The following is a 25,952-nucleotide window of genomic DNA, read 5'->3' as shown; positions in this document are numbered from 1 at the left end:
TTAAAAGTTTAAATTGTTTTATCAACTGGTACTGCTGCAAAGAGCTTATTGATAATGTTGCTTTGTGTAAATAACAATCAATAAAGTAATACTAAACTAATACTGCATGTCTGATTTTACACTAGGCCATGGAACATCTACACAGTATTTAATCTGTGGGAAGCTCACAGACACTTTAGCAGTTGATGAGATATGTGGAGGTTTGTCCTAGCAGCAGGCCTGTTTAGGCTTTTCAGGGCAGACTGCGGAGGTTGGTGAAGGCCACAGAGGATACAAGGACCATCGCGCCTGCTTGTCTCCATCTGTAGCTGAAGCTGGTAATTATAGTTGGGAGAGGCACCCGCAGCTTGATGCCATCTGCCAGCGGGACAGCAGAGCCAGGCTGAAGCGGGCACAAAGGCCCAGTGAAGTTCCCTTAGCTGAGGCCGACAGGAGGACCAACACCTGCCAGTGAGCCACTGGGTCTCAGCCACGCCGTGGAGCCCGAGGATCGGGCAGATGATAGAGGAGAGCGAGTTCTGGTCACAAAATTCACATGAAAAAGAATACCACACTGTTTTTGTATTATCATAAATCAAACGTCCAATAAAAGCAGTTCCAGTGACTGCACTGCTTTAGGCTGCAAACTTTACAGCGAGTACTTTGTAATGAGTGAAGGAGCCATACCATCTTGTGGCAGCATAAATGTATTGCAACTGAATTAAAGCACAAGGAGTGTAATTCATGACAAGACCTATACTTTAATATTAGAAACTAGTGTTTTTCACAACCTAAGGGCATCTACAAGAGTTTACACTGCCAATCCATTGAAGTAGAGGAAAAATGCAAGGGTTTGTGAAATTGACACTCGTCACTGCGACCAAAGGTTGAGAACATTTCGACTTTTGCTGTAACCAACACTGGCAGGGGCATCCATAGCACAATGGACATTTCAAATAGGAAAGTTCCATTGTGGTTTTGGGAATTTAATTTGCTATATTTCTGCTTTATTTCTATCTGTATATCCTCAAAGTGGATTTTACGCGTTCCTACGGGTAGCTGTTAAATGCTTCGGCAGAGCTTTTTAACTTGCACTTTAAACCCCAAGACTCAAAGTAATTAATTGTATTTAGTAGTGAAAAAATAAATCAAACAAATTAGCTCAAATAAATTAACCTTGATGAGTATTTAAAACTCTTTCTTTCTTTTGAGTTCATGAAACTGACACCTTTAAAAGTAACCTGAACTGTTTTATTGTTTTGAGTTTGATGAACTTTAAATTTACATGCACATGAAATTTACGTAAAATTTCTCCAAAAGCTTTGGTTTGCAATAAAAATTATGTAGGCTACTACATTCCTTTTTTTTCTTTTTCAAATAATATATAAAATTGCATTACACGTGTTGTGCACTCAAAAAATTTACTTTCATCATTGTCAGTTTTACTGAATCCTCCCTCATTCATATTACTCAAACAATTTATGTAACCAAGTGAACTTAATCTAACTGAGCTGTCTCAACTCTTTAAGGCTTTACTTAATCTATTTGCGTTGGGACAACATGAATGTTTTTTTGTTTGGTTAACTGATACTGGGCAGGGGATTTCTAAATTCCAGGATGCTTTGCATGGCAATTGATAAGGTTCAAATTTAGTGTTATTTAATGTGTCTTTGTGCAAGATGAACATAAAGAGGGAGACTTGTTAGTGTAATAATTTGTTGTGTTGAGATTTAGAGTATCTGTTATATTGGAGTTTTGGGGGTTACCATCACTGCCACTGGTGAAGAGTGGCACTCGTCGCTTGAGCTAACGAGGAGGACAGGTAGAAGTTTAAAATGCTCCATAATGCTTTACTCACTGAGCAATTGCTATGCAAATCAAAACAGTGTTTTCCATGAGCATGAATTCAACATGCTAGTTAACAGAAAGTGATTAAGTTAATTTGTAGTTGAGTTTACTTATTCAATAGGTTCCCTCTACTTTAAATCTTTAAGTTAAGATTACATGGTAATTTTAATTTAGGAAAACTCATTTCATATTGTGGAACCACTTTCCTTGATTAAATTAAATTGAACTGTTTGGCTAAACTTGAAGTTAAGTGCCATTAAAATTGAGCTTACTCAACACAAATTATTACACTAACAAGTCTCCCTCTTTACATTCATTACTCAATATATCAAGTTAAGATAAAGTAACATGCATGTGTTGGACAAAATCAAAATCTGAAAGTTCTACTAACTTAAACTCGGAGTTTATTACTTTAAAAATGTATGTAACTTATTTACAAAATGTTTAGGGTTAACTGTTTAGGGTTTACAATGTGCTCACAACTGTACAAACATCTAAGGGATTGTTCAGACCGACGGGTTCTTGTGTTATAAAAGCTAGACGCAGCGCAACAAGTAAAACACAATAGCTGAAGTTCTTTTTAAGTTAAAAAGGCTTCTAAAAATGTGGCGCTCTTGTGCTAGATGTTGGAAGAAAAAAAAAACAGAGACAAGCAACGTTACATAGTACAAAGCACGTTTACATAGAAAAACTACTGAAAAAAGCACGAACGGACACAAAATCAGTTTAGTGACAGAAAGACAGATGAGCTCCTATCGCTCTCATATGTGTTGGCACAGAGTAGAGCTCTCCAGTCAGCTCTTCCATGTCCTACCATGATCTGCCCTTCGTGCGTGTCACCAGAGCTGGTGTGTGAACCGCTGGCGAGTATGGACACAGATGGTGCGGGGGGAGCAGCGCATGAATATATGATGCTGGAAAGTGAAGTGTAGCAGGTCGATCAAGATGCCCACTGGCCCCGCGAGGGCCCCTTTGCCCGGTCAGCCACGGCCCCTCAGCTTCCAACCAGATGTTGCAGAACCCCAGCTAAACCACTCACGCTCTCCAAAAGATGGATGTCAAAGCATTTTAAGACATGATAATGTCTAAATGTGATGCAACTCTGAGCTGAAGGTTATAATTTTCTCAATGTTAAAATTTGTATTGTCTTTGTCTTATAGTTGTCACTGCTTATTTAGCTAGGATAGATCATTTGTAGTTTGATGTCCCTGAAAAGTGTAAACACTCTGTGGTGCTTTCAAAAAATGTTTTTGTCCAACTAATGGCAGACAGGGGCAGTTGTCTTTTTTATAGTTTTGCAATTTTGTGTTCCAAAAACTGCTCAAATGCACATGAAAACCAAACAGAGTGCATTTCAGCATAATAATATATTTCAAGGTGAAAAACATGTAAATACACATTATATACAGTTACAGCTACAAAAAGTGTTGAAACACAAAGAGAATTTACAAAACGTGGAAAAAAGAAAGGCATATTTAACTGAAGGAATATGAACAAAAATAGGTGTACCCTATTCATCAACCAAATATTACAAATGGGCTTATAACATCACATTTGGCAAACTATTCCCAGAAGTATTACTCCAAAAAAATAAATTAAATAAATAAACATACAACTCTTAGAGTGACCTGAAAAGTACAAAGTTAAGCCTCACTGGCCTGATTAGTCTGACCTAAATTGGTATGCACATGGTAATGCAGGTTGCATTTGAAATTTTAGTTGCGTTCTAACACCTTTCTGGGTGGGAAATATAAACAAAAGACATAAGTTTAATATCAACATTAATCTGTACATGACATCACTGACAACTGTTGAAATATGCAAAGCATTAAAAAAATTGCTTGCTTTTTTATGATACATTTGTGATAGCTTTGTTATAAACAGTTAGATTGATTTGTAACCAACTGACTGAAAATAAGAAATCTTTTGGCAACACCCAAGCCAACAAGCTTTGACAAGGCATCAGGTGGCACATTTGCTACATTTGAGGTATGTCTAAGTAGATTCAAATGGAAGAACAAGGTTTTACTGACCCATGAAAAAGCTTATAAGAAGCATTTAAAAGTGGAAGAATGTAGAGAGGTTCTAATGTTTGAAATCCTGGGCCTGTTCAATAAGTGCTCAGTCTTCAGCATGCATATGCAACCAGACTAGAAAAATTGCCAGAAATATTGAGGTTACGCGACTTTGCTACAAGAAAAGCATGAAAGCACATAACTCGATCCTCTCATTCCTAAAAGGTGCCCTTGAAGTCTGAAGTCTGTAGAATTGGTATTTGTTATATCCTTGATAAACAACATAAAAAAATACTTTAATAACAAAAGATGATGAAATATTGAATGAGAAAATATACAAGACAAGTGTATAAGACAGCTGTATATCATACAGGAATTGAAGAACATCAAACCCTCCGAAACAAACTTTGTCCTGCTTCATAGAAGTGCTTGCTTGCAAACACTTTCTGCCTGCCTCAAATGGCTCATCCAATCAGCTTCTCTGCTTCTCCAAAACTCCTTTCAATGTCAGTCAACATTTTAATTCAGCAGAGATATGCAGTCTCATAGACAGAAGAGCTAATTCTTCCAGCAACAACACCCCTGCTGGAGTTACAAAGAGAGCTCAGAGACGGGATTGTCGACTGTGCCAAAAGTGACCTCTTGAAGGATGGATCTCTAGGTAGGTAGAGGGTCATCATCGCCATGTTTACACTTACATTTGCAGCAGAGCACAAAAGGAGTGGCCAGCAAAAGGAAGGGGGAGGCCACTAGCAAGAGTAAACCAAAGCCAGCAAAGATCCCTACAACCTGAACACAGAAGATGGGAGGGAAGAAGGAAGGGAGAAAGTAGTAATGAAAAGAAAAAAAAAAGAGGTAGCAGATAAAATTATGCATTTAGATTCTTGGTGATTATTAAACAGTAAGATATTGCTATTTATGATGCTGGTACACATCAACATCAGTCCAGATGCCACACTGCCACAAGAGGGCAGTAATGTTTAACTGTCCATGTCTTGATATCTGTCCTAGAGCCATGTTGTGTTTGTCTGTGATGTACTAAACTGCTATATAATTTCAACAGTGTCATGAAGGTTGTTAAAGGGATAGTTCACACAAAAATAAAAATTCTCTCATAATTTACTCACCCTCATGATATCGCTCTTATGGAAAGAAATTGGTACTTTTATTCACCAAAGTGGCATTCTACTAATCACAATGTATATTAGGACATTAATAATGTGAACAATTACTATTACAATTTGAAAAAAAAATTCAGAACTTCTTAAACTACTTCAAAGATTTCTCATCAAAAAATCCTCCATGTGCAGCAATGACAGCTTTGCAGATCCTTGGCATTCTAGCTGTCAGTTTGTCCAGATACTCAGGTGACATTTCACCCCACGCTTCCCGTAGCACTTAAAATAGATGTGGCTGTCTTGTCGGGCACTTCTCACGCACCTTACAGTCTAGCTGATCCCACAAAAGCTCAAAGGGGTTAAGATCCATAACACTCTTTTCCAATTATCTGTTGTCCAGTGTTTGTGTTTCTTTGCCCACTCTGTTTCAAAAGTGGCTTTTTCTTTGCAATTCTTCTCATAAGGTCTGCACCCCTGAGTCTTCTCTTTACTGTTGTACATGAAACTGGTGTTGAGCAGGTAGAATTCAATGAAGCTGTCAGCTGAGGACATGTGAGGCATCTATTTCTCAAACTAGAGACTGATGTACTTATCCTCTTGTTTAGTTGTACATCTGGCCTTCCACTTCTCTTTGAAAACTGTAGTGTACACCTTTGAAATCTTCAGTTTTTTGGCAATTTCAAGCATTGTATAGCCTTCATTCCTCAAAATAATGATTGACTGACGAGTTTCTAGAGAAAGCTGTTTCTCTTTTTTGCCATTTTTGACCTAATATTGACCTTAAGACATGCCAGTCTATTGCATACTGTGACAACTCAAAATCAAACACAAAGACAATGTTAAGCATTTAATGAACCAAATAGCTTTCAGCTGTGTTTGATACAACGGCAAGTGTATTTCTAGTACCAAATTAGCAATTTAGCATGATTACTCAAGGATAAGATGTTGGAGTGATGGCTGCTGGAAATGGGGCCTGTATAGATTTAATCAAAAATTACTTTTTTCAAATGGTGATGTTGCTGTTTTTTACATCAGTAATGTCCTGACTATACTTTGTGATCAGTTGAATGCCACTTTGGTGAATTGAAGTACCAATTTTCTTTACAGCAAAATCTGTACTTTATTCCAAACTTTTGGCCGCCAGTGTAAGTACTTTTTTAACTCCAAATCATGGCTTCCGGTCAGCAGCAGTAATCACGTGTGACGTAATCGCGTTGGCACATGAAACACACGAGAACTAAGGCACGTGCGACACACATGGAAGAGCAACGCTGTTTACAAGTGAGTAGGAGGAACGCTGTACAGAAGCTTAATTGGTTTTGGTTTAGATCTGTATTAATCTGTTTCTTTACTCACAGTGGTGCGTTTGTATGCTTATCCTGGATGTCTCAACCAAAAGGATAATGTGAGATTACGTTCGAAACATGACAAGGCCCACACGTAACATGAGAGACCCCGTGATCTCCACCCTCTAGTGAAGCTTACCAGAAGCGTTGGGTTATGGTTAAAAAGTACTTATATATTGATCTTTTTTCAAAAATCAATTTAGAAGACATTAATTTAACTGCTGGAGTTATATCGATGACGTTTATGCTGACTATCTATGATTTATGGAACTTCAAATGTCGAATCACCATCCACTTGTATTTTAAGGACCTACTGAGCTATTTTTCTTTAAATGTGTGCTGGTGAAGAAAGAAAGGCATACACACCTGGTATATCATGGGGGTGAGTAAATAATGAGAGAATTTTCATTTTTGGGCTATCCTTTTAAAGGTAATTGATAATAAAACAAAATATTTGCAAGCAAACTTCCTACTGTTGCTACAAAGCACTGTGCTTTTTAAAAACAGCATATTGGGAAGACACCTTGTTAATATTGTTTAACTGATATAATACAGTGCATCCAGAAAGTATTCACAGCGCTTCACTTTTTCCACATTTTGTTATGTTACAGCCTTATTCCAAAATGGATTAAATTCATTATTTTCCTCAAAATTCTACAAACAATACCCCATAATGACAACGTGAAAGAAGTTTGTTTGAAATCTTTGCAAATATATTAAAAATAAAAAACGAAAAAAAAAAAAGAAAAACAAAAATCACATGTACATAAGTATTCACAGCCTTTACCATGACACTCAAAATTGAGCTCCGGTGCAACCTGTTTCCACTGATCATCCTTGAGATGTTTCTACAACTTGATTGGAGTCCACCTGTGGTAAATTCAGTTGATTGGACATAATTTGGAAAGGCACACACCTGTCTATATAAGGTCCCACAGTTATCAGTGCATGTCAGAGCACAAACCAAGCCATGAAGTCCAAGGAATTGTCAGTAGACCTCTGAGACAGGATTGTATCGAGGCACAGATCTGGAGAAGGGTACAGAAAAATTTCTGCAGCACTGAAGGTCCCAATGAGCACAGTGGCCTCTATCAACCGTAAATGGAAGAAGTTTGGAACCACCAGGACTCTTCCTAGAGCTGGCCGCCTGGCCAAACTGAGCGATCGGGGGAGAAGGGCCTTAGTCAGGGAGGTGACCAAGAACCCGATGGTCACTCTGACAGAGCTCCAGCATTTCTCTGTGGAGAGAGGAGAACCTTCCAGAAGAACAACCATCTCTGCAGCACTCCACCAATCAGGCCTGTATGGTAGAGTGGTCAGACGGAAGCCACTCCTCAGTAAAAGGCACATGACAGCCCGCCTGGAGTTTGCCAAAAGGCACCTGAAGGACTCTCAGACCATGAGAAACAAAGATTGAACTCTTTGGCCTGAATGGCAAGCGTCATGTCTGGAGGAAACCAGGCACCGCTCATCACCTGGCCAATACCATCCCTACAGTGAAGCATGGTGGTGGCAGCATCATGCTGTGGGGATGTTTTTCAGCGGCAGGAACTGGGAGACTAGTCAGGATCGAGGGAAAGATGAATGCAGCAATGTACAGAGACCTTGATGAAAACCTGCTCCAGAGCGCTCTGGACCTCAGACTGGGGCAAAGGTTCATTTTCCAACAGGACAACGACCCTAAGCACATAGCCAAGATAACAAAAGAGTGGCTCCGGTACAACTGGAGAGATCTGAAAATGGCTGTGCACCGACGCTCCCCATTCAACCTGATGGAGCTTGAGAGGTTCTGCAAAGAAGAATGGGAGAAACTGCCCAAAAATAGGTGTGCCAAGCTTGTAGCATCATACTCAAAAAGACTTGAGGCTGTAATTGGTGCCAAAGGTGCTTCAACAAAGTATTGAGCAAAGGCTGTGATTACTTATGTACATGTGATTTTTTTCGTTTTTTATTTTTAATAAATTTGCAAAGATTTCAAACAAATTTCATTCACATTGTCATTATGGGGTATTGTTTGTAGAATTTTTAGGAAAATAATTAATTTAATCAATTTTGGAATAAGGCTGTAACATAACAAAATGTGGAAAAAGTGATGCGCTGTGAATACTTTCCGGATGCACTGTAAATAAAAAACACTCATTCATAGATCTTGAAACTCAAAATGTCAAATCTTTACTGAATGCCTTAACAATTACTTTACCAACAGCTGAAAAAAAAATTACAATGAAATTGCAAGGCAATGCTATTTTATTCAGATTTTAGAAATTTTGATTTACAGCAGTAGGTAGAAGGAAGGTCCCAAGTCTCCCTTTAAAAATACATCTAACACAAGATATGGAGATACAACATAAGGATACACACATTTAGGATGGCTGTAAATGCCCTTATTGCATCTTGATGTGCTTTTAATTCCTCAGGATCAGCCATATCTCACTTCCACCTCTTTTTTTTGTGCACAGTAATTTAAATCAATCAACAACACAGACGCATAGAATGCAAGCATTGCATGCAGGGTATTTAACTACTCTGTTCTTAGATCTCAGACTTTAATAAGTGTTACAAAAAGGCAGGGCTGTTTCAGCACTCTCGTTTCCATTTCAGATGTGTGGACAGGATAAATACGCTCATGTGGTACACACCTGTGTCCGATGCCAGATGACGGAGGAACGGGAATGACCTAGTTTGTTCCGGCACGGTCCTTTATCATAGTGGATCAGTAAGAAGTCATCCTAAAGATGTATTGGAGAGACATCAGAGAGACACAACAAATCAAATGGACATAACAGTCCACAAACTAACCAACCAAGACAGAGGGTTGTGAGGTTTCTGTTACTGCACTGAAGGAATATTCCAGTACTTTCCACAGAAACTCTACTATTTGTTGTTTTAATGATTACAGTGGTAAAGCTGTCCGAGGATCAATGCCAAGATCTCCCATATGTGCAAAGATGGGTTCATATCTATGATCAACACTGCAGTTGTGGTCAACAAACCAATATACAGTATATTGTAGACAGAAGCAATGGCATTTTCAAGAACTATGTAGTATTCTTAAAGAGCACCTATTATGGTTTTTCAAATATTACCTTTCATGTAGTATGTTATATAGCTGTTTGTGAATGTAAAAAAGTCTGCAAAGTTTCAAAAATCAAAGTGCACGACAAATGGATTGATTGACTCCCAAAAGAAAGAACCGATTCTTAACACCTGAAACGAGTCATTAGTAATTCCAGATTTACATCCTGTACTAACCTACGTAATTTGGTAACAAAAAACCCACCTCTGGTCTTCATTGGCTGCTCGCGAACAGCTTTGACCCGCCCTCAAACACTACACTAAGCGGTAGACCAATCACAACAGACTGGGACATCTGACCAATCAGAGCAGAGTAGGCTCTCTGAAAGGAGTTTAGAATGAATCCTTTAGAACGGATCATTGAATGAGTTGTTTTTGACACTGGGGGAAAAAAAGGTAATGCTGCAATTTAAATTATGAGCAAATTAAAGTGTTTTTTGACCTTGGATGCATGTAAATCTATTGTATGAGACCTTTAAAACAAAATTAGGCATGTTTAAAAACCATAATAGGTGCTCTTTAAATTAACAGGAATAAAAAAATCCTCAAAAAATAAGACCAATTTGCCTAAAACATTCAAATTCATAGTCAAATAATGTTTGGCTTTTCCCCAGTACAAGGTGTAAACAGGGCTTTTTATATAGGGACTTACATCCAGTGACTCCAGGCAGTACCAGCAGAAGGCATGCTTACAATTCTTACACATCATCTGGGCACAGCCCTCGTCTCTCTCAATGTACACATTACATTTAGGACAGCGTTTGATCGGAGCCTCGTCATCCTGATTCTTGAGGTGGGAGCTGAAAGAGAGATAACGTTAAAGACAAAACCAACAGGATATTTATATATGACACATCACAGGTCACAGCACAGATGATAATGGCCTGTTGACCGTCTTACTGCTGTTGGTAACCTAACAATTAATGACCAAGTTCTGTGAAGGTTGCACCTAAAGACTGCAGGTTCTAACCCAGATAAAGCAATATGAAACACAGGTATTCAGAAATGAGATTGCACTTCCTGCCTCATTACTGCTGTACACCTGAGCAAAGCACATAACATCAGATTGCACAATGGGTACTCTCAATTCACTTTAGACAGAAAGCTTCTGCTAAATGACAAGTAACATACTAATTTGAAATGCTGCTGGACCAAAAATGTACATGAAAAAATAAAAATAAAAAATTCTACTAGATAGACAATAAGAAACACCATCTCTGCTGTGTATGCCATATGATTTGATGTTGAGGGTTTGAAGTAAGCTAGCAAGTATGTGTACCTATTTTCTCCGGGCAGGAAGGTGGCAATTGGAAGGCTCTCTTGACATGCCTGTCCTGTGTGGCTGTCTTCCCTGCAGGCAGAGCAGAAACGCAGGTTGCACTTAGGGCACTGCACTGGCTGCGGCATTTGCACCTCTGCCTCTTTCAGCTGGCACACCGCTTGGCATGAGGAGGATGGGCACCAGGTCCGACAAGGATCCAGGAGCACCTCTGCATGGAAAGACAGAGCATATTTAAAATGATACGCTCTGACCAGCATCTGCCTTGAGTATCTACATTGCCAGTTTTAGTCTCCTTTTACAGGGGTACTGAGCAGTAACATTTTTCTTAATCTTTTGACACATAAAAACCTGATGTTCCATGAAAACATACTGAAACATTCTGAACTCAGAACTTTCTTGCCAGTTCAAACACACCATTTAATGCAACTAAACCGCAAAAACGACTCGTTCTGAAGTTCACCAACTTTCTAACATCAGACAGATGAATACATCAACACATGACAGGCCATGCATATTAGGTGATCAGAAACTTGGTCAAGGGGAGGTAATAAAGAGAAGGAAGGATAGATACTAATATTCCTAACCATCAGAATAAATAATGATAATAGCAAAACATGAGAATGTCCACCAAACCTGTGTAGCACCTGCAAATCTGCATTAAGCATCCTTTCAAAGGAATTAGTGCTTAAAAAAATATATATTTTTAACAAGGTCCCTGATTATTTTAGTCAGGCTTCAAGGCTTTGAAAAGAGGCTGTTGTTGAAGGATGGGGCAGTTAAAGTGCTGTTCATTTTACATCTTTGTTCATTTAATTCTAAAGGCGTTTGCAAACCAAACGTAATTTCTTGCCGCAATCAACGTTTTGAATTGAAACAATGGATTCCTAACAAGCCATTCACATCTGGAGCAAACATTCGCGTCGATTCGTGCACAGCTATTTTTTTTTTACGGTGAGTGTGTCAATTGTTTTTCCCTCGCCCAACAATAAAATGCCCTGGCCAATAACATTAAATTTTAGATTACGTGTCAGGAGCCACGGCAGTTATTAAAACCAGCACAACAGGTGGCCCTAAAGCATAGAAAGCTGTTTTGACCACCGACATTAAACGCTGAAGGAACTCGAGAAAGAAATCTTGAACCAGCAGTGAGGATGTATATTTCATTTGCATCAAATGCCTTAAAAACTTAAACAAATTTTCTCATATGGGTCCTCTTAACATGTAAATTTTACTGCTGAATCACTGCCTTACCCTATAAAATCTGATCTTATGTGAATTGCTTCATAATGTATTCCATATTGCTGCATTAAGCCTTTTTTGCCATCTTACATGGCAAAATATCTATAATATAATATATACAATACTGTGCAAAAGTTTTAGGCACTTGTGAAAAATGTTGCATAGTGAGGATGTGTTCAAAAATAATGACATAAATAGTTTATCACTTAATGTCATACAAAGTCCAGTAAACATAAAAAAGCTAAATCAATATTCGGTGTGACCACCTTTGCCTTTAAAACAGCACCAATTCTCCTAAGTACACCTGGACACAGTTTTTCTTGGTTGTTGGCAGATAGGATGTATCATGCTTCTTGGAGAATTCGCCACAGTTCTTCTATCTATTTAGGCTGTCTCAATTGCTTCTGTCTCTTCATGTAATCTCAGACTGACACGATGTTCAGTGGGGGGCTTTGTGTGGGCAATGACATCTGTTGCAGGGCTCCCTGTTCTTCTATTCTAATCTTTTCTATTTGCAAAAGTAATGTTTGGGAGTCTAACATTTATATTTCCTATTGACACACTAAAGCTGAAGATATAAATAACCATAATAAGACAAATGCTTTTGTGAAACACCTTATGTGCCTAAGACTTTTGTACAGTACTGCATGTACAGTATATTGTGTCATATTTGCCTTTGTATCATGTTTTTTTTCGCCAAATATAAATATTAGTACTGTGACTGCCATCATTAAATAGTTACCAGCTGTGCTTCCTTTAGCAGTATTAAAGTGCATAATAATAGGTCAGACTGAAGATGGGTTTTGAGTTTAAATGTCACATTTATTTTTGAGCAAATGTATAACACAATTAAGATACAAGTATCAGTATTGTTCCAATTAACAACATCTGTTTTAACAGTCATTATATGCATGTACATTACGCAGTGATTCTATGTACAAATGTACTTAACACATGTATATGTAGTAGGTGTGGCAGTGGCATATGAATCACTCTTGTTCCATTTGATAACATGTTTTAACTGTTAATATTTTTATTTACACTCAATTCTTTCTGATCACCCCTCAGACTGTGTATACATGATAACTGCCAGTCACTGAAACTGTAACACTGAACTGAAAGTTATGAAAGTGTTTAGAAAGTTTTCTTTCCTGTTGAGCAAATCAACAACAAACTTTTCATCACTGCTGCAGCTTGAAGAAATCAGTTTTCTTTTTTCGATCTGCTCGATAGAGAACATGTTTGCTTGTCGTTTTGCAAACTTGTCAAGTTGTTCTTCTTCTCATCCGTGATGGGTTGAGGGAAGACCAGGTGAAAGGTGTTTTGTGCCACCTTCCGTACTGGGGTAAAATTGCTAGTCAATAAGTGCCACATATTGTAAAGGCATAAATGTGCTAACGGTGATCATTCGCGTTGCTTTCTATGTGAAAGGGCCATTCGACAGAAATTTGCCTCTTAAAATCGCGACGCCTTTGGTGTGCAAAGCCCTTAAGTGATGAGGAGAGGGTGGAAAATGATTGTGGAAAACTACAAATTTCTTCAAGTGAAAAGAAATTAATAAAGAAATGTGCAATACACTTTTAATTATATGGATATTATACTGTATATAAATATATTATAATACATTACATAAAAGTTACAAACCCCGCATTTTTCATCAACTGTGTAAAAGTTTGAAACTGCAGTTGATGCACTTTTATTAACATAATATGCATGTGTTTGTATCAAGGAAACTCACCTCGCTCAAACTGGAGTCTCTTATAACGTTGCATGATCTCGACAGAAACCATACATTCAATCTACAGCAGAGAGAAAGAGCATATATGCAGGAGGAAATAAAAGGGGAGAGATTTGAGTCTTAATATTTCAAACCCTTAATAAATTATTTTAAATCACAGACAAAAGCTTCAAATAGGTCAGCATTTTATGTCTAAATTTCAGGTGAGCTTACCTCATTTTCCAGTAAATGTCCCTGTTTTGGGCAGGTAGAGTCTGGACAGCTAATAGCTGTTTCGAGGCAGTCTTTAATGAGCAGCTCAACATATTGCTTCAAACACTGAAAGAGACAGTTGATGAATATCAAAAAGGAAATAATAGTCTTTAAAAGGGTAGTCAACTGCTGCACTTGGTTATGCTATCACCAACAAAAGCTCTGTTCATTGTAATCAAGGCAACATCCAGCCTGATCTCATTAATATACATAGCTATTTATACATTTGTATTTGTTACATTAAACATACATGTTTGTAAGTTTAGATAAACATTCAAATGTACAATATGGACGTTTTGATATGGACGTTTTGAAAGCATCTAATATGTAAACATTTTTACGTATTTACAGCTTTAGAAACATAAAATATTGACGAATCCACAAATTGATAATAAATATATTTGTTCATTTTTACTGTTTTATAGATATTTTAGATCCCTTAACCCTACCCTAGCCTCTAAACAGAACCACATTTCAACAATATAAAAGCATGCAACAAGTAGATTAAAGTACAGTAGCAATACTTTGTTACAATACAATAATTTATATATATATATATATATATATATATATATATTACAGCCGCAAATCCCACACCTACTCCTAAACCTAACCATAACCATTTATTAAGCATATAAAACACGTAACAGGCAGTTAAATTTAATCACAATACTTCACTCAGAAAAATGGCAAAATTCAGTATAAAAGTAGTCCAAAGGGCAATGCGCTGCATCTGATGTGCTCCCTGCCGACATACTATAGCATTGTGTGAGGTGGAGAGTAATATTTTAATTATTAATTGCTGTAAATCTTCACCTGATGCACTCCATAACGGTGCTGTCATATCTTATTCTAACATATACATTTTGGAATACAGCATGTTGTAAATGGTCATGAGACACTTGAGAGCCAATGAGCATTCGAGATCACTGCCGTAAAACTGCTGGTCGTAATGCTTGAGGCGACAATTTTTTTAATTTTGAAAATTAAACCAACGCGGGTTGACGGTTACAGTGAGCGTGACGGTGCTGCGGCGGATGGAGACTTGAATAAAAGGCTTGAATTTGAGTCTGTTCTTCACAGAAAGCAGTCTGAAGATTTGGAGTATAGCTAACAAATGTATGGATTAATTTGATTATTGTTTTATGGTGCTTTTTGTGGTTAATTTAGTTTTTTGGCATATTCTGAAAACTCCTTTTGTGTCCCATGGCAAACACAAATAAAATTAAATGCTTAATAAATGATTAAACGATTACAGAGTTTTTAATAATTTTAACATTTGAAAGTTTAGTCTTGGTTAAAGTGATATAATCCTTTAAAATGTTGTATAGGACAACAGAAATCACATAGAACTGAATGAAACCATTAAAATGTCATATTATAATGTCAACTGCGTTAAATAAATGTGATGGCATTTAACTAATCTCACTGATTATAAATTTAATTTAATTAACTGATTAATTCTATGATTTATTCAATATTATTCAATTCAAACAGTACACGTAAACATTTGTACATTTCTATAGGTGTTTATATGTAAAATGAAGACGTTTAGATGCTGTCAATACGTCAGTATTGTACGTTTCAATGTCTATGCAAACGTAAGAGAATGTATGTTTGCTAGAACCAAACTTTACGTAAAAATACATACAAATTCTCATGAGATCATGTTGCAACATCAGACCATCATAGTATTCTGTTGACTGAGACAACATTCAAGAGCTGATTGTAGAAAAAAGGCCATTTTGCCCACATCAAGAAGCTCTATTCGCATAGCAAAAAAAAAAAAAAAAGAAAAGAAAAACTGCCAAAGCATTAGTAACATTATACTGTATATACATATTTACACTATATATATATATATATATATATATATATATACACACACACACACACATATTTATACAGTATATAAAAACTCTTAATGAAACAATGTCAAATATATGTCAAAAAACAATAATCTTAAAATTTGGTTGGTAAGACTACCTTATGCATATACAGAAGACACATTCCTTACCAGACTGCAGAATATGCATTGGCACTGGGAGATGGTGGTCATCTGTTCCAGAGGAAATTCTCCCAGGCACAGTTTACAGGACAGAAGGGGCACCAGGTCCACATCCCAGCTGGGTTCATAGTGAGAGCTGCTCATGGTTCACGGATCTGGGACATTAAGAGTCACAGAAAATCCACATGACTAAAACAAGGGCTAAAGACCATGGAGAACAGGCAAGTAAGAGATCCTAATTTTGAGGCTATTCACTTCTCCTGATAACCAGGGGTGGACTGGGACTAAAAAGTGGCCCTGTACTTTCTGGCCCAGGGCAGCCCACCATCCCAGCCTGCAACACACAACACCGGCTCATTGATTTCATTTTCAGGCTCAATTTTAAAAAATGTTTTTGAAAAAAGACATTAATATTGACAGCTAGTCATGACAACGGGCCCCACAGATGCAAAAATTGTCATATATATATATATATACATAAAAATCTATGAAAACAGAAAGTTGGCCAGAATATGTACAAATATAAATTTATGTAAACTATAAACATACCTCTTAAAGTGCAGATATTTTTAGATTAATTGCTCATATTTTCACTATGTTAATTTGTTGCATCTGATGTCAGCAGTGTTTTAATTCCTTCCCCAGATTATTATTGAAAAAAAAAAAGTGAAAAGCCCTGTGCAAGCCACACTTCAGTTACCATTAATGCTTTGCGGTATGAGTCAATTATGCAAGTGACGGTGTACTGCTCATAGCTTTACTGTTTGCTGATGTTATTTATGCTGCTGTTATTGTATTTGTTGTAACTTGCAGTTATTTGTCATTTTGTGATTATTCAGAGCTCATCTTTTACTTAATATTTTGTTTCTGGTTGTCACCATTATTGTGATTTATATGTCAAATAATGAAGTCCAAAGAGTTACGAAGCGATCATGCATATACGAAAACCACGCCACTGTGTAAGTGATTTAAAAACAAAAGTCATTGTACTGTTTTGACCTTATAAAGTTAATTTAATTCTCGCTGTTTAGGGGTCTGCATGGCCATGTTGGAGCCGAGGGTGGCCACCTATGTGCCTTTAGGAAGGGCCAGCCCTGATCAATAATATCACAATTTGTTTATACTTGCACAGCAGAGGGCCAGCCCAAATTACCCAGCGGCCCACCGGGAAAATGCCCGGTGCTCTCGATGGCCAGTCCGCCTCTGCAGATAACCCAATATCACTGCCACTGAACTGCACCCATGGATGCATATCTTATCGCTTAAAGGTGAAGTGTGTAATTTTTTTTTATGTTTAAATAATATTTGGGGAAACCTGTAAGAATATATTATTTTCGCTATTCTATTTGGTGCAACTAGAGCCACAGAAATTGCACTGAATGAAACTGGAAATTAGTGTTGTCCTGAAATAACACCTGACATTTTGACCAGCTATCCTTCTGAGAGTTTCTGAGATGTTTGCTGAGGGCTTGTCCAATCAGTCAATGTCAAGTGTGTCAATATCCCTCACTATGCTGCTAGGCATCCCAAAGAAAACGAATAACTATCTCTCTATAGGGGAGACCTAGGCCTAGAGAACAGACCCCAGCAGAGAGTACATGCAGCATGCTAAAATAAATTATACTGATTCGAACCAATATTTTGTTACTTTGCCAGTTTGAACTTTGGAAATGAGATCATAGTTTTGCTTTCAAATTATGTTTTGTTTGTAAATGAACAAAATTCAATTACACTCCCACAAAGAGGCACAGGGGATACTTATAATTTAGCAGAGGCATTCAGTCATTTCCATGAAACATTATTGAACTGGATGTGTTAGCTAAATGTAGCAATAACAGACCTACATTACAAGACAATTGAGAGACACATACACAACTAGTACAAAAGGTGCAAACATTAATTGATGTTCAAGAAGGCAACACGATATATTAAGAACCAAGGGGATGTAAACTTTTGAACAGAATGATTTGGGCAAATTGTTATTATTTTATGTAACTTCTGAAAGGGCAGCTTCACTACTCAGGACATATCAGGGACTCATGCACAGCTACCACAAAAGTTACAAATAGTAATTGATCAGATGAAGCAACACACCATATTAAGACCAGTATAAGGGGATGTAAACTTTTGAACATGATCATTTGTGTAAATTCAGTTATTATTTTTTATCTATTACTGTATGTCAAATAGCTTCATCATGGCAGTACTAAATAAAAACAAAACAAAATGCAATTGTTATAATCCCTTATCTTGCAGATTCTGCGAAGGGGATGCAAACTTATGCACTCAAATGTATTTAGTGATTATATTACGAGCATTAAAAAAGTTCATTGTAGACCCTATTCAATGCACAAAATGTACCTATAATACAGATTAATAAACCATCAGTTTTCAGCCTTTTCATGCTTATGGCAGATACGCAGATGGTTTTAATTTGATCAATAATAGGCAGCGAAATAACATTGGTGCATCTCTGGTTTCTAATAAGAAATGTTCACTATACCAGCAATCACTACATGTCAGCATGAGCTAAAATAATTAAATTATTGAGGAATGTTCAGATGGTCTGCTACGTTTCTCAACAGCAGATATCTGTGTGGGTGGAGACAGATGGAGACTTGAGTGCTTGCGACTGCAGTATCTCATTGTGTTAGTGACGGGAAGAGTCGACAGCCCAAACAGCACAGGCCTCTCAGCAGGCTGTGCATCACTCCTGGCACCTTTGCCAGCACACCCACACAGCTTTATCCAGACACAGGAACTCTCAGCCATACAGTGCTGTAAAAAGTATTTGAAGCAGCCCGTCACAACATTTGGAATGAGACTGACCAAAGGAAGACGTGGGAAGTGTTCTGGAAACCTGTATGAAAATCATTTTTTGAAATTCCATTTGGTGATGCTACTGGGAGATAATTCCAAAAGAAGCTGCTGCAACAGAAACCATGGCACTTACCCAGAGTTTTCAGAATGACTGACTTGTAATCCCAGGCATGAAAGAAGGGCTGTAAACCTCCATTGTTCATTCACTAGACTAACTGCAGCTGGAGCCCTTCCTACACGCAAATGGGTAAGGAAGTGAAATACCCTATTTAGGGGTCACACACAGCAAAACGGCACAATGGCCATCATAAGATCCAGACTGAAGACAGAGAAATGTTTTGCAAAAAGTAACAGGGGTCAGGAGATGCCAGGATAGTTTTCATTTGATGAGTAAAATCATACACACTACCGGTCAAAAGTTTTGAAACACTTGACTGAAATGTTTATCATGATCTTAAAAATCTTTTGATCTTAAGGCGTTTGCTTAAATGTTTGAAATTAGTTTTGTAGACAAAAATATAATTGTGCCACCATATTAATTTATTTCATTATAAAAACTAAAACAAAGTTTTTGAAATTGATGACTTGGACCAAACAATAAAGAAAAGCAGCCAATAAGTGCCCAACATAGATGGGAACTCTTTCAATACTGTTTAAAAATCATCCCAGGGTGATACCTCAAGAAGTTGGTTGAGAAAATGTCAAAAGTACATGTCTGCAAATTCTAGGCAAAGGGTGACTACTTTGAAGATGCTAAAATATAACACAGTTTTGATTTATTTTGGATTTTGTTTAGTCACAACATAATTCCCATAGTTCCATGTGTTATTCCATAGTTTTGATGACTTTACTATTATTCTAAAATGTGAAAAAAAAAAAATTATAATAAAGAATGAGTAAGTGTTTAACAACTTTTGACTGGTAGTGTAACAAATAATATCAACATTTATTTTTAATCTATCTAGGTTAAAGCTAAATTAAGATGCTCTCCAGTCACGAAACTACACAACTGTCACTCCTGTCTCTTGTGTGCTGGGCATGGCTAGGCTGTAGCCAAGACCTCTGGCATAAATATTTAAACAAGCTTTCTCTTTCATAAATATAGAAAATATACAGTATATACAGTATATATATATATATATATATATATACAGTATATATATATATATATATATATATATATATATATATATATATATATATATATATATATATATATATAAAAAACACCTTTAAAGGAATAGTTTGTGGATCTTGCCTTTGCAGTCTCAAGGCATGATCATAATTTCAAGCGTTCAATCTGGGATGGCATGAGGGTGAGTAAATTATGAGAGAATTTTCATTTTTTGGGTGAACTATTCCTTTAAAAGTTGTTCCAAGCCCTGCCATTACACCAGCACTCTGAATAAGCTTGAGATAGCACATAACACACATGCCTTTGGCAGGTCTTCAAAATTGTGTTAGCAAAAATACTCAAGTGGTTGAACGGAATAACCTAACTGTTTAACTAGATTGCATTACAAAGGAAGAGTATGTGAATACTTCCAACCGAAGGGTGTAATTTCTTTGGCAATCACCAAAGAGATATCAACTAGTAATGGTCGCATTCACAGTAATTTGAAAAGTAAGGTCTCAAGGGAACTAAACTTTTACTTTGCTGTGAACACAGAACTTGGGCGTTCCTGACAATTTTTTAAAAATGTTGCTCATGTTCTGTCAAGAAACTAATCCTAACCTACCCTAAATCTAACCTTAATTTCAATGATAAGTTGACACTCTTTTCCTAAGAAAATTTTGATACGCAAATAATATACAGAAAGCAAACACCATGAATCATTTAATTAGTACCTCAGGTTGTGCCGCATGTTCTGTTTGACACAACACAAAGAAAGAAAGACAAGATTTGGCTAACAAGATCATGTGAGAAAAACAAAAGGATTTTTTATTTATTTTTTATATTGAGATCATTGCACATTGTTATGTGGCATGACACATGTGACTGTGTACTAGAAAACATTAGGAAGAGATTAATCTCTAGAGGGCTTGTGCCATTTCAGTTAGACAACATGATCTAAAGAGGATTTAACAGATTACTTGAATGACTGGCATCAAAGGATTTGTAGCAAAATGCACACCCATCATCTCTCATTTTGAGGAGAAAATGTCAGAGGAATACAGAGAACTGTGGTTTATGGAGAGTTTGTGAGTGAACTTCAATGCCTGATATGTAATGCAATTGTTTTGAAAGTACTGCAGTTTGCTTTTTTTTTTTGTTGGTCTTTTTGTTGTAATTCCATGTAGGGCATGCCCATATTTTAGATTTGACCGAAAGCCACATTTCTGACTTTGGCCCTATTTTAAAAGCACAATCGTTAAGCGCAGCACTATGCCATAAAATCATAAGCGCAAAGTCAATGGGCATGGCCTTAAAGTTTTGGTATTTTCGTGCAAGCATACGCAAAGTCTAGGTGCAAGTGGGTTTGGTGAAATCGCTGGTGCAACGGGCAAATGCGCTGGATCAAGTGCAATTTAATATAGTTAATTCCCTCAATCACCAGCGATATAAAGAAAGACAGCACATTCATAAGAAGTTGGTAGTGTAAATGGACTGCATGCAATGAATTAGAACAATTAAAAATTGCGTTCTTTTGTGCATTTACTGCATCCTTGATTGTCTGGCATATATCTATGATGGTGACACGCTCCTTTTATACGCATGAAACATTTGATTCTTGGCAGAATTTGGATGTAGAAACAAAAATATAATCAAAATAAAGTGGTCAAAAAATCATACCAATTCAAAAACATTTTACTCTCTCCAACTTCTTCCACCGGCCCATTTTGCAGTGACTTAAAAAACACTTTATGACAACAGGTGGAAAAATACTATTGCAACTTAGATCATAAATACAATTGTAAATTTATTTAAACTTTGCACTGAGTTAAGAGGTGGTTTTCAAACATCTTAGGCAAATTGCGCGTTGCGCCACTTCATTACCATACAATACACCCACAGTTTGCACGCATACACCCACAATAGCGCAAACTCTCTCACCAACGCCCACTTGCACTTTGCGCTGGCACGAAAACTGCGATTAGAATAAGCACTCTCAGGAAAATTGGATAAGATGTTGCTCACGGTCATTGCGCGTAGCGCTATGCTTTGCGCGACCATGAAAATAGAGCCCATGGTGACAATGGACCTCTCAGTGAACCCATGACATGAAGACTCCATGTAGGCCAAAATTATGCTCTTCTAGGCATCAATACGCCACACCAGGGTTTTTCCTGCATTTCAATTTTTTCGGTGGTTGCCGCACATAAATTAAGGGCCGGAGAAGCAAATTTTATGATATTCATCTTGCTTTTGCCGCTTAATTAGTGCTAAAAATGCTTCTCATGTGGAACGCGAATGCACGCAGGCTGACTGAAGACTGGTTTCACATGCGTGTTGCACGAACCACTGAGAATCACTCGTGCAAGTGATGCGTTCTGCTCTATCCTCATGTCTCTCATCATACAGGCTTCCCTCGATATGTGAGCGCTGGTGACAGGATAGTGCATAGTGAATCACAGGAGCGATTAAACTGGGCTTCCCCCAATATAGTGGCAAAGACAACAAAACTTATGCGACCCATTTGAATTTTACATGAGAATTCACTATTTTAAAGGGAGTAATTCAACCATTTCAAATGCCTAGACAGCTCCGACATTCTGAACAGCACTGATGAGGGAAAGAGAAACACCTACATCAATTTCAAGACTTTTCACATCTACACATCAACACTAACATTTATCACAGTCAACTGTAACAGAATTTATCATTACGACTGTGGCAGTTGTATTAGAAAAAAAAAAAAAAGGTTTCAAATCTGTTAAGGAGTTGGAAACAACCATTTCCTCTATTGAAGAACAGTCCCAAATCAGTAGTGGTTTACTCATAAATATTATAACTAGGCCTATAGAAATAAGGTGTTAAGTTAGTTTGAACAGTACCTTGAAGTACAAAAACTGTTGAATTCAGAAGTTTCTAGATGCTCAGAAAATCAAAAGTAAATAATATGAATTACAAATATGAAATGCAACTAAATATCTTACATTTTAATTTCAATAATGTAATAAAAAATAAAATAACAAAACTGCATCACATATGTGTTTTGACCCAGGAAAAACCGTGCATACGATTTGTAGAGCTGAGCAGTAAAGTCACCCTTAGACAGTCTCTTGTCCTCATTTGAATGAAAAGGTGCCAAACGGCTCCCTAGCTGATCATGGAGCTGAAAATACCAAGAGGGCACTGTTTGGTAATTCACTCTGGCCTTAAAGGAATAGTTTACCCGAAAATAAATTCTTGTCATCATTTACACATCTTCATGTTGTTGCATTCCCACATGACTTTCTTTCTTCCATGGAATACAAAAGAGAATGTTAGCCTCAGTCACCCTTCACTTTCACTGCATGGAAAAAGATGAATTAAAAGTCAAACATTTAGCCTAACATCTCCTTATGTGTTCTGAAGAAAGTAAGTCATATGGGTTGGAACAACATTAGGGTGAGTAAATGATGGCAGCATTTTCCTTTTTGGTTGAACTGTTCCTTTAAAAAAAAAAAAAAAACATTCCTCTACCTGTGCTGAGAAGGCTATAAACCTTTGACGTAGTACTGTTGTATTACTTTGATGAAAAGTAATGGTGTGTGTGTGTTTGAGCATGTAAAGCAGGAAAAGCGGAAGCTGGCAGGCACAGTGTGCTCCGGACACAGGAAGTTCCTGTACATCCCATGAAAGAGACATTCAGAACTGTCCAGCTGTACTACAGCATACACTAATGTCCCTCTTTTTCAGTCCGGTTCGGTAACGTCACACAAGGCTTGATCAACTTCCCCTCTCTTTATCTTTATGTCTGCACATCACGATTAAGGTTACAGGCATCCATCTGAATGTAAACAAAACCATCTTTTTGCAAATAACTCCCTACAACTGGTCTCCAATCAAAAAGTCATACTTTGCTCTATATCTAGAGTTTTTGAAAAAAGCACAATCTGGGTCAAGGTTTGCATACTTTGTAGGGACCAAATGTCCCCAAAAGTATACAACTATTAAATGTCCCCACAAGTAAAATTGCTTATTAAACTAAATAATGTATTAAAGGGATAGTTCATGCAAACATTTCAATTCTCTCATCATTTACTCACCCTCATGCCATCCCACATGTGTATGACTTTCTTTCTTCTGCTGAACACAAACAAATATTTCTAGAAGAATACTTCAGCTCTTTAGGTCTATACAATGCAAGTGAATGGTGTCCAAAATTTTGAAGCTTAAAAGCAAATAAAGGCAGAATAAAAATAATCCATATGACTCCAGTGGTTTAATTCATGTCTTCTGAAGGGATCCAATCAATTTTGTGTGAGAACAGCTTATATTTTGGGCTATTCTCACCCAAAATCGATTGGATTGTTTCAGTCATATGGATTAATTTTAAGCTGCCTTTATGGAGCTTCAAACTTTTGGTCACCACTTGCATTGTATGGTCCTACAGAGCTATGATATTCTTCTAAAACTCTATGTGTTCTACAGAAGAAAGAAAAAAAGCTATACACATCTGAGGTGGCATGAGGGTAAGTAAATGATGAGAGAATTGTCCTTTTTGGGGCAACTACTCATTTAAAGAAACTGTAAAAATGCTGGTTTCTTCAAGGGTCAGGATCAAGGGTAGGGTTAGGGGATACAAATTTGTTCTGTTAAAAAAACAAAACAAAACAAAAAAAACAATAGAAGTCAAAGTCCCCACTATGAAATAACAGAAACTGTATGTGTGAGCTGGATATGGGGAATATAACACATTTTATGACACTTTTTGTACACTTAGATTAATGCAGTAGATCACTGATTGTCGATTAGGCAGCTAATGCGGTTGTGGGTTACTGGCACATTAAAATCGATCAAAGTGATCTCTTTGTGCATTAAACACCCTGAATGAACATCAAAATGTGAATACCACATTTTTTAACCTGTTTAAAAATAAATAAATCAAAAATACTCCATGCACATTCTCCCACTGAATCAGTAACTGTAAGGAATGACTGACTTCCACAAACAATCCAGCAATAGGTCATGTTTTGACTGAGCTAGGCTACATCCTAAGGAGCAGACATGATCTCACTTGTTTTCTGAGTGGTCTAGCTGTCAGAAAACAACACTTACACCTGGCTAACTAGAAGCAGAAAACGATCTCAATTCATGTGACTATGACTGACAAGTGACAACCACCTTTCTGAGGTGAAATAACATGTCTATGTACAGTATTTGCCAATGCCCTTTAATAAACATCACAGTACAGTATTTAAAGGGAAAGCCCTATAGGGAAGCCTGCTGTAGGACCAGCCTTCTTAAATGTCACGTTAAAGGTATAATGGAGTTTCAGTGTGCTAGCCTGCAGAGATTTCCCCAATGACAATACACTCAAAATGTCTACGGCATATCTACGGGATTAGTGTTACGAAGAGACAATGTCAACAACTGTTACATTTTCAAAAACAATTTGAAACGTTCCATGCATCGAAAAAAATCCGTGTTGTGAAAATGATATCAGAATGACGTGTCAAAGTAAGAATACAAGGTAACACGACGTTCAATTGTCACAATAACACTCGGTGGACTGCCTACCTTGGGTTGAATTGAATCTATTAGTTGTCAATCCGCTATTGGAATAACAGCAGCTCCACGTACAACTAAACGCAACGTCTTCCTATACGTCCACAATTTGTCGCAGATAAATTGAGATAACATGGCTCGCAAGTCAACAAAGAAAGAGAAAAATACATAAAATCCCAGAGAAGCGGTTTATGTTCTAATTAAAATAAGGCTGGTCGGGCTGTTCGCTGAGAGTCCTTTGAGCGGCGCCATTTGACTGCGTTTGGAGGTGTGCGACTCTAGATACGCTATTCTGAGAGAGCAGAGCGCTCAGTGGCGCCCTCTGTCGATTAAAGGTCATACTCATGGTTATTTTTGGCAGACAAGCGTAAACAGTGGTATAGTGCCATCTACTGGTGATAATTAGTTCGAGACCATTTTCGTGCACTGAACCGTGGCCGCAGTTGAGCTTAGCATATTACCCATTACAACAACTACAACATAGGCCTATATAATCAGGTGCATCTAAAAAAAATTTGAATATCGTGGAAAAGTTCATTTTTTCCGTAATTTAATTCAAAAAGTGGAACTTTCATAT

At 37.3% G+C, this 25,952-nt stretch overlaps 1 protein-coding gene across 2 annotated transcripts; it reads right to left on the bottom strand.

Annotated features, from left to right (window-relative positions):
- Positions 1-2,282: 2,282 nt before the first annotated feature.
- LOC127416497 (probable E3 ubiquitin-protein ligase RNF144A-B) lies at positions 2,283-25,649 on the bottom strand. 2 transcript variants are annotated; one of them, XM_051655898.1, is made up of 8 exons: positions 25,388-25,649; positions 15,910-16,063; positions 13,854-13,958; positions 13,641-13,701; positions 10,661-10,871; positions 10,034-10,181; positions 8,946-9,035; positions 2,283-4,631 (listed from the first exon to the last, which is right to left on the bottom strand). In XM_051655898.1, exons 2-8 carry the CDS (start codon positions 16,042-16,044, stop codon positions 4,500-4,502), a joined length of 882 nt encoding a protein of 293 aa, XP_051511858.1. In that variant the 5' UTR covers positions 16,045-16,063; positions 25,388-25,649; the 3' UTR covers positions 2,283-4,499. The 2 variants fall into 2 exon arrangements, with proteins under 2 accessions (XP_051511858.1, XP_051511859.1); XM_051655899.1 differs by having other exon boundaries at positions 15,910-16,055.
- Positions 25,650-25,952: the final 303 nt, after the last annotated feature.

Source organism: Myxocyprinus asiaticus, chromosome 25 (genome assembly GCF_019703515.2).
Source record: "Myxocyprinus asiaticus isolate MX2 ecotype Aquarium Trade chromosome 25, UBuf_Myxa_2, whole genome shotgun sequence".
NCBI lineage: Eukaryota > Metazoa > Chordata > Actinopteri > Cypriniformes > Catostomidae > Myxocyprinus > Myxocyprinus asiaticus.
The sequence above is the reverse complement of the archived record's forward strand: the minus strand, read 5'-3'. Positions and strand labels throughout refer to the sequence as shown.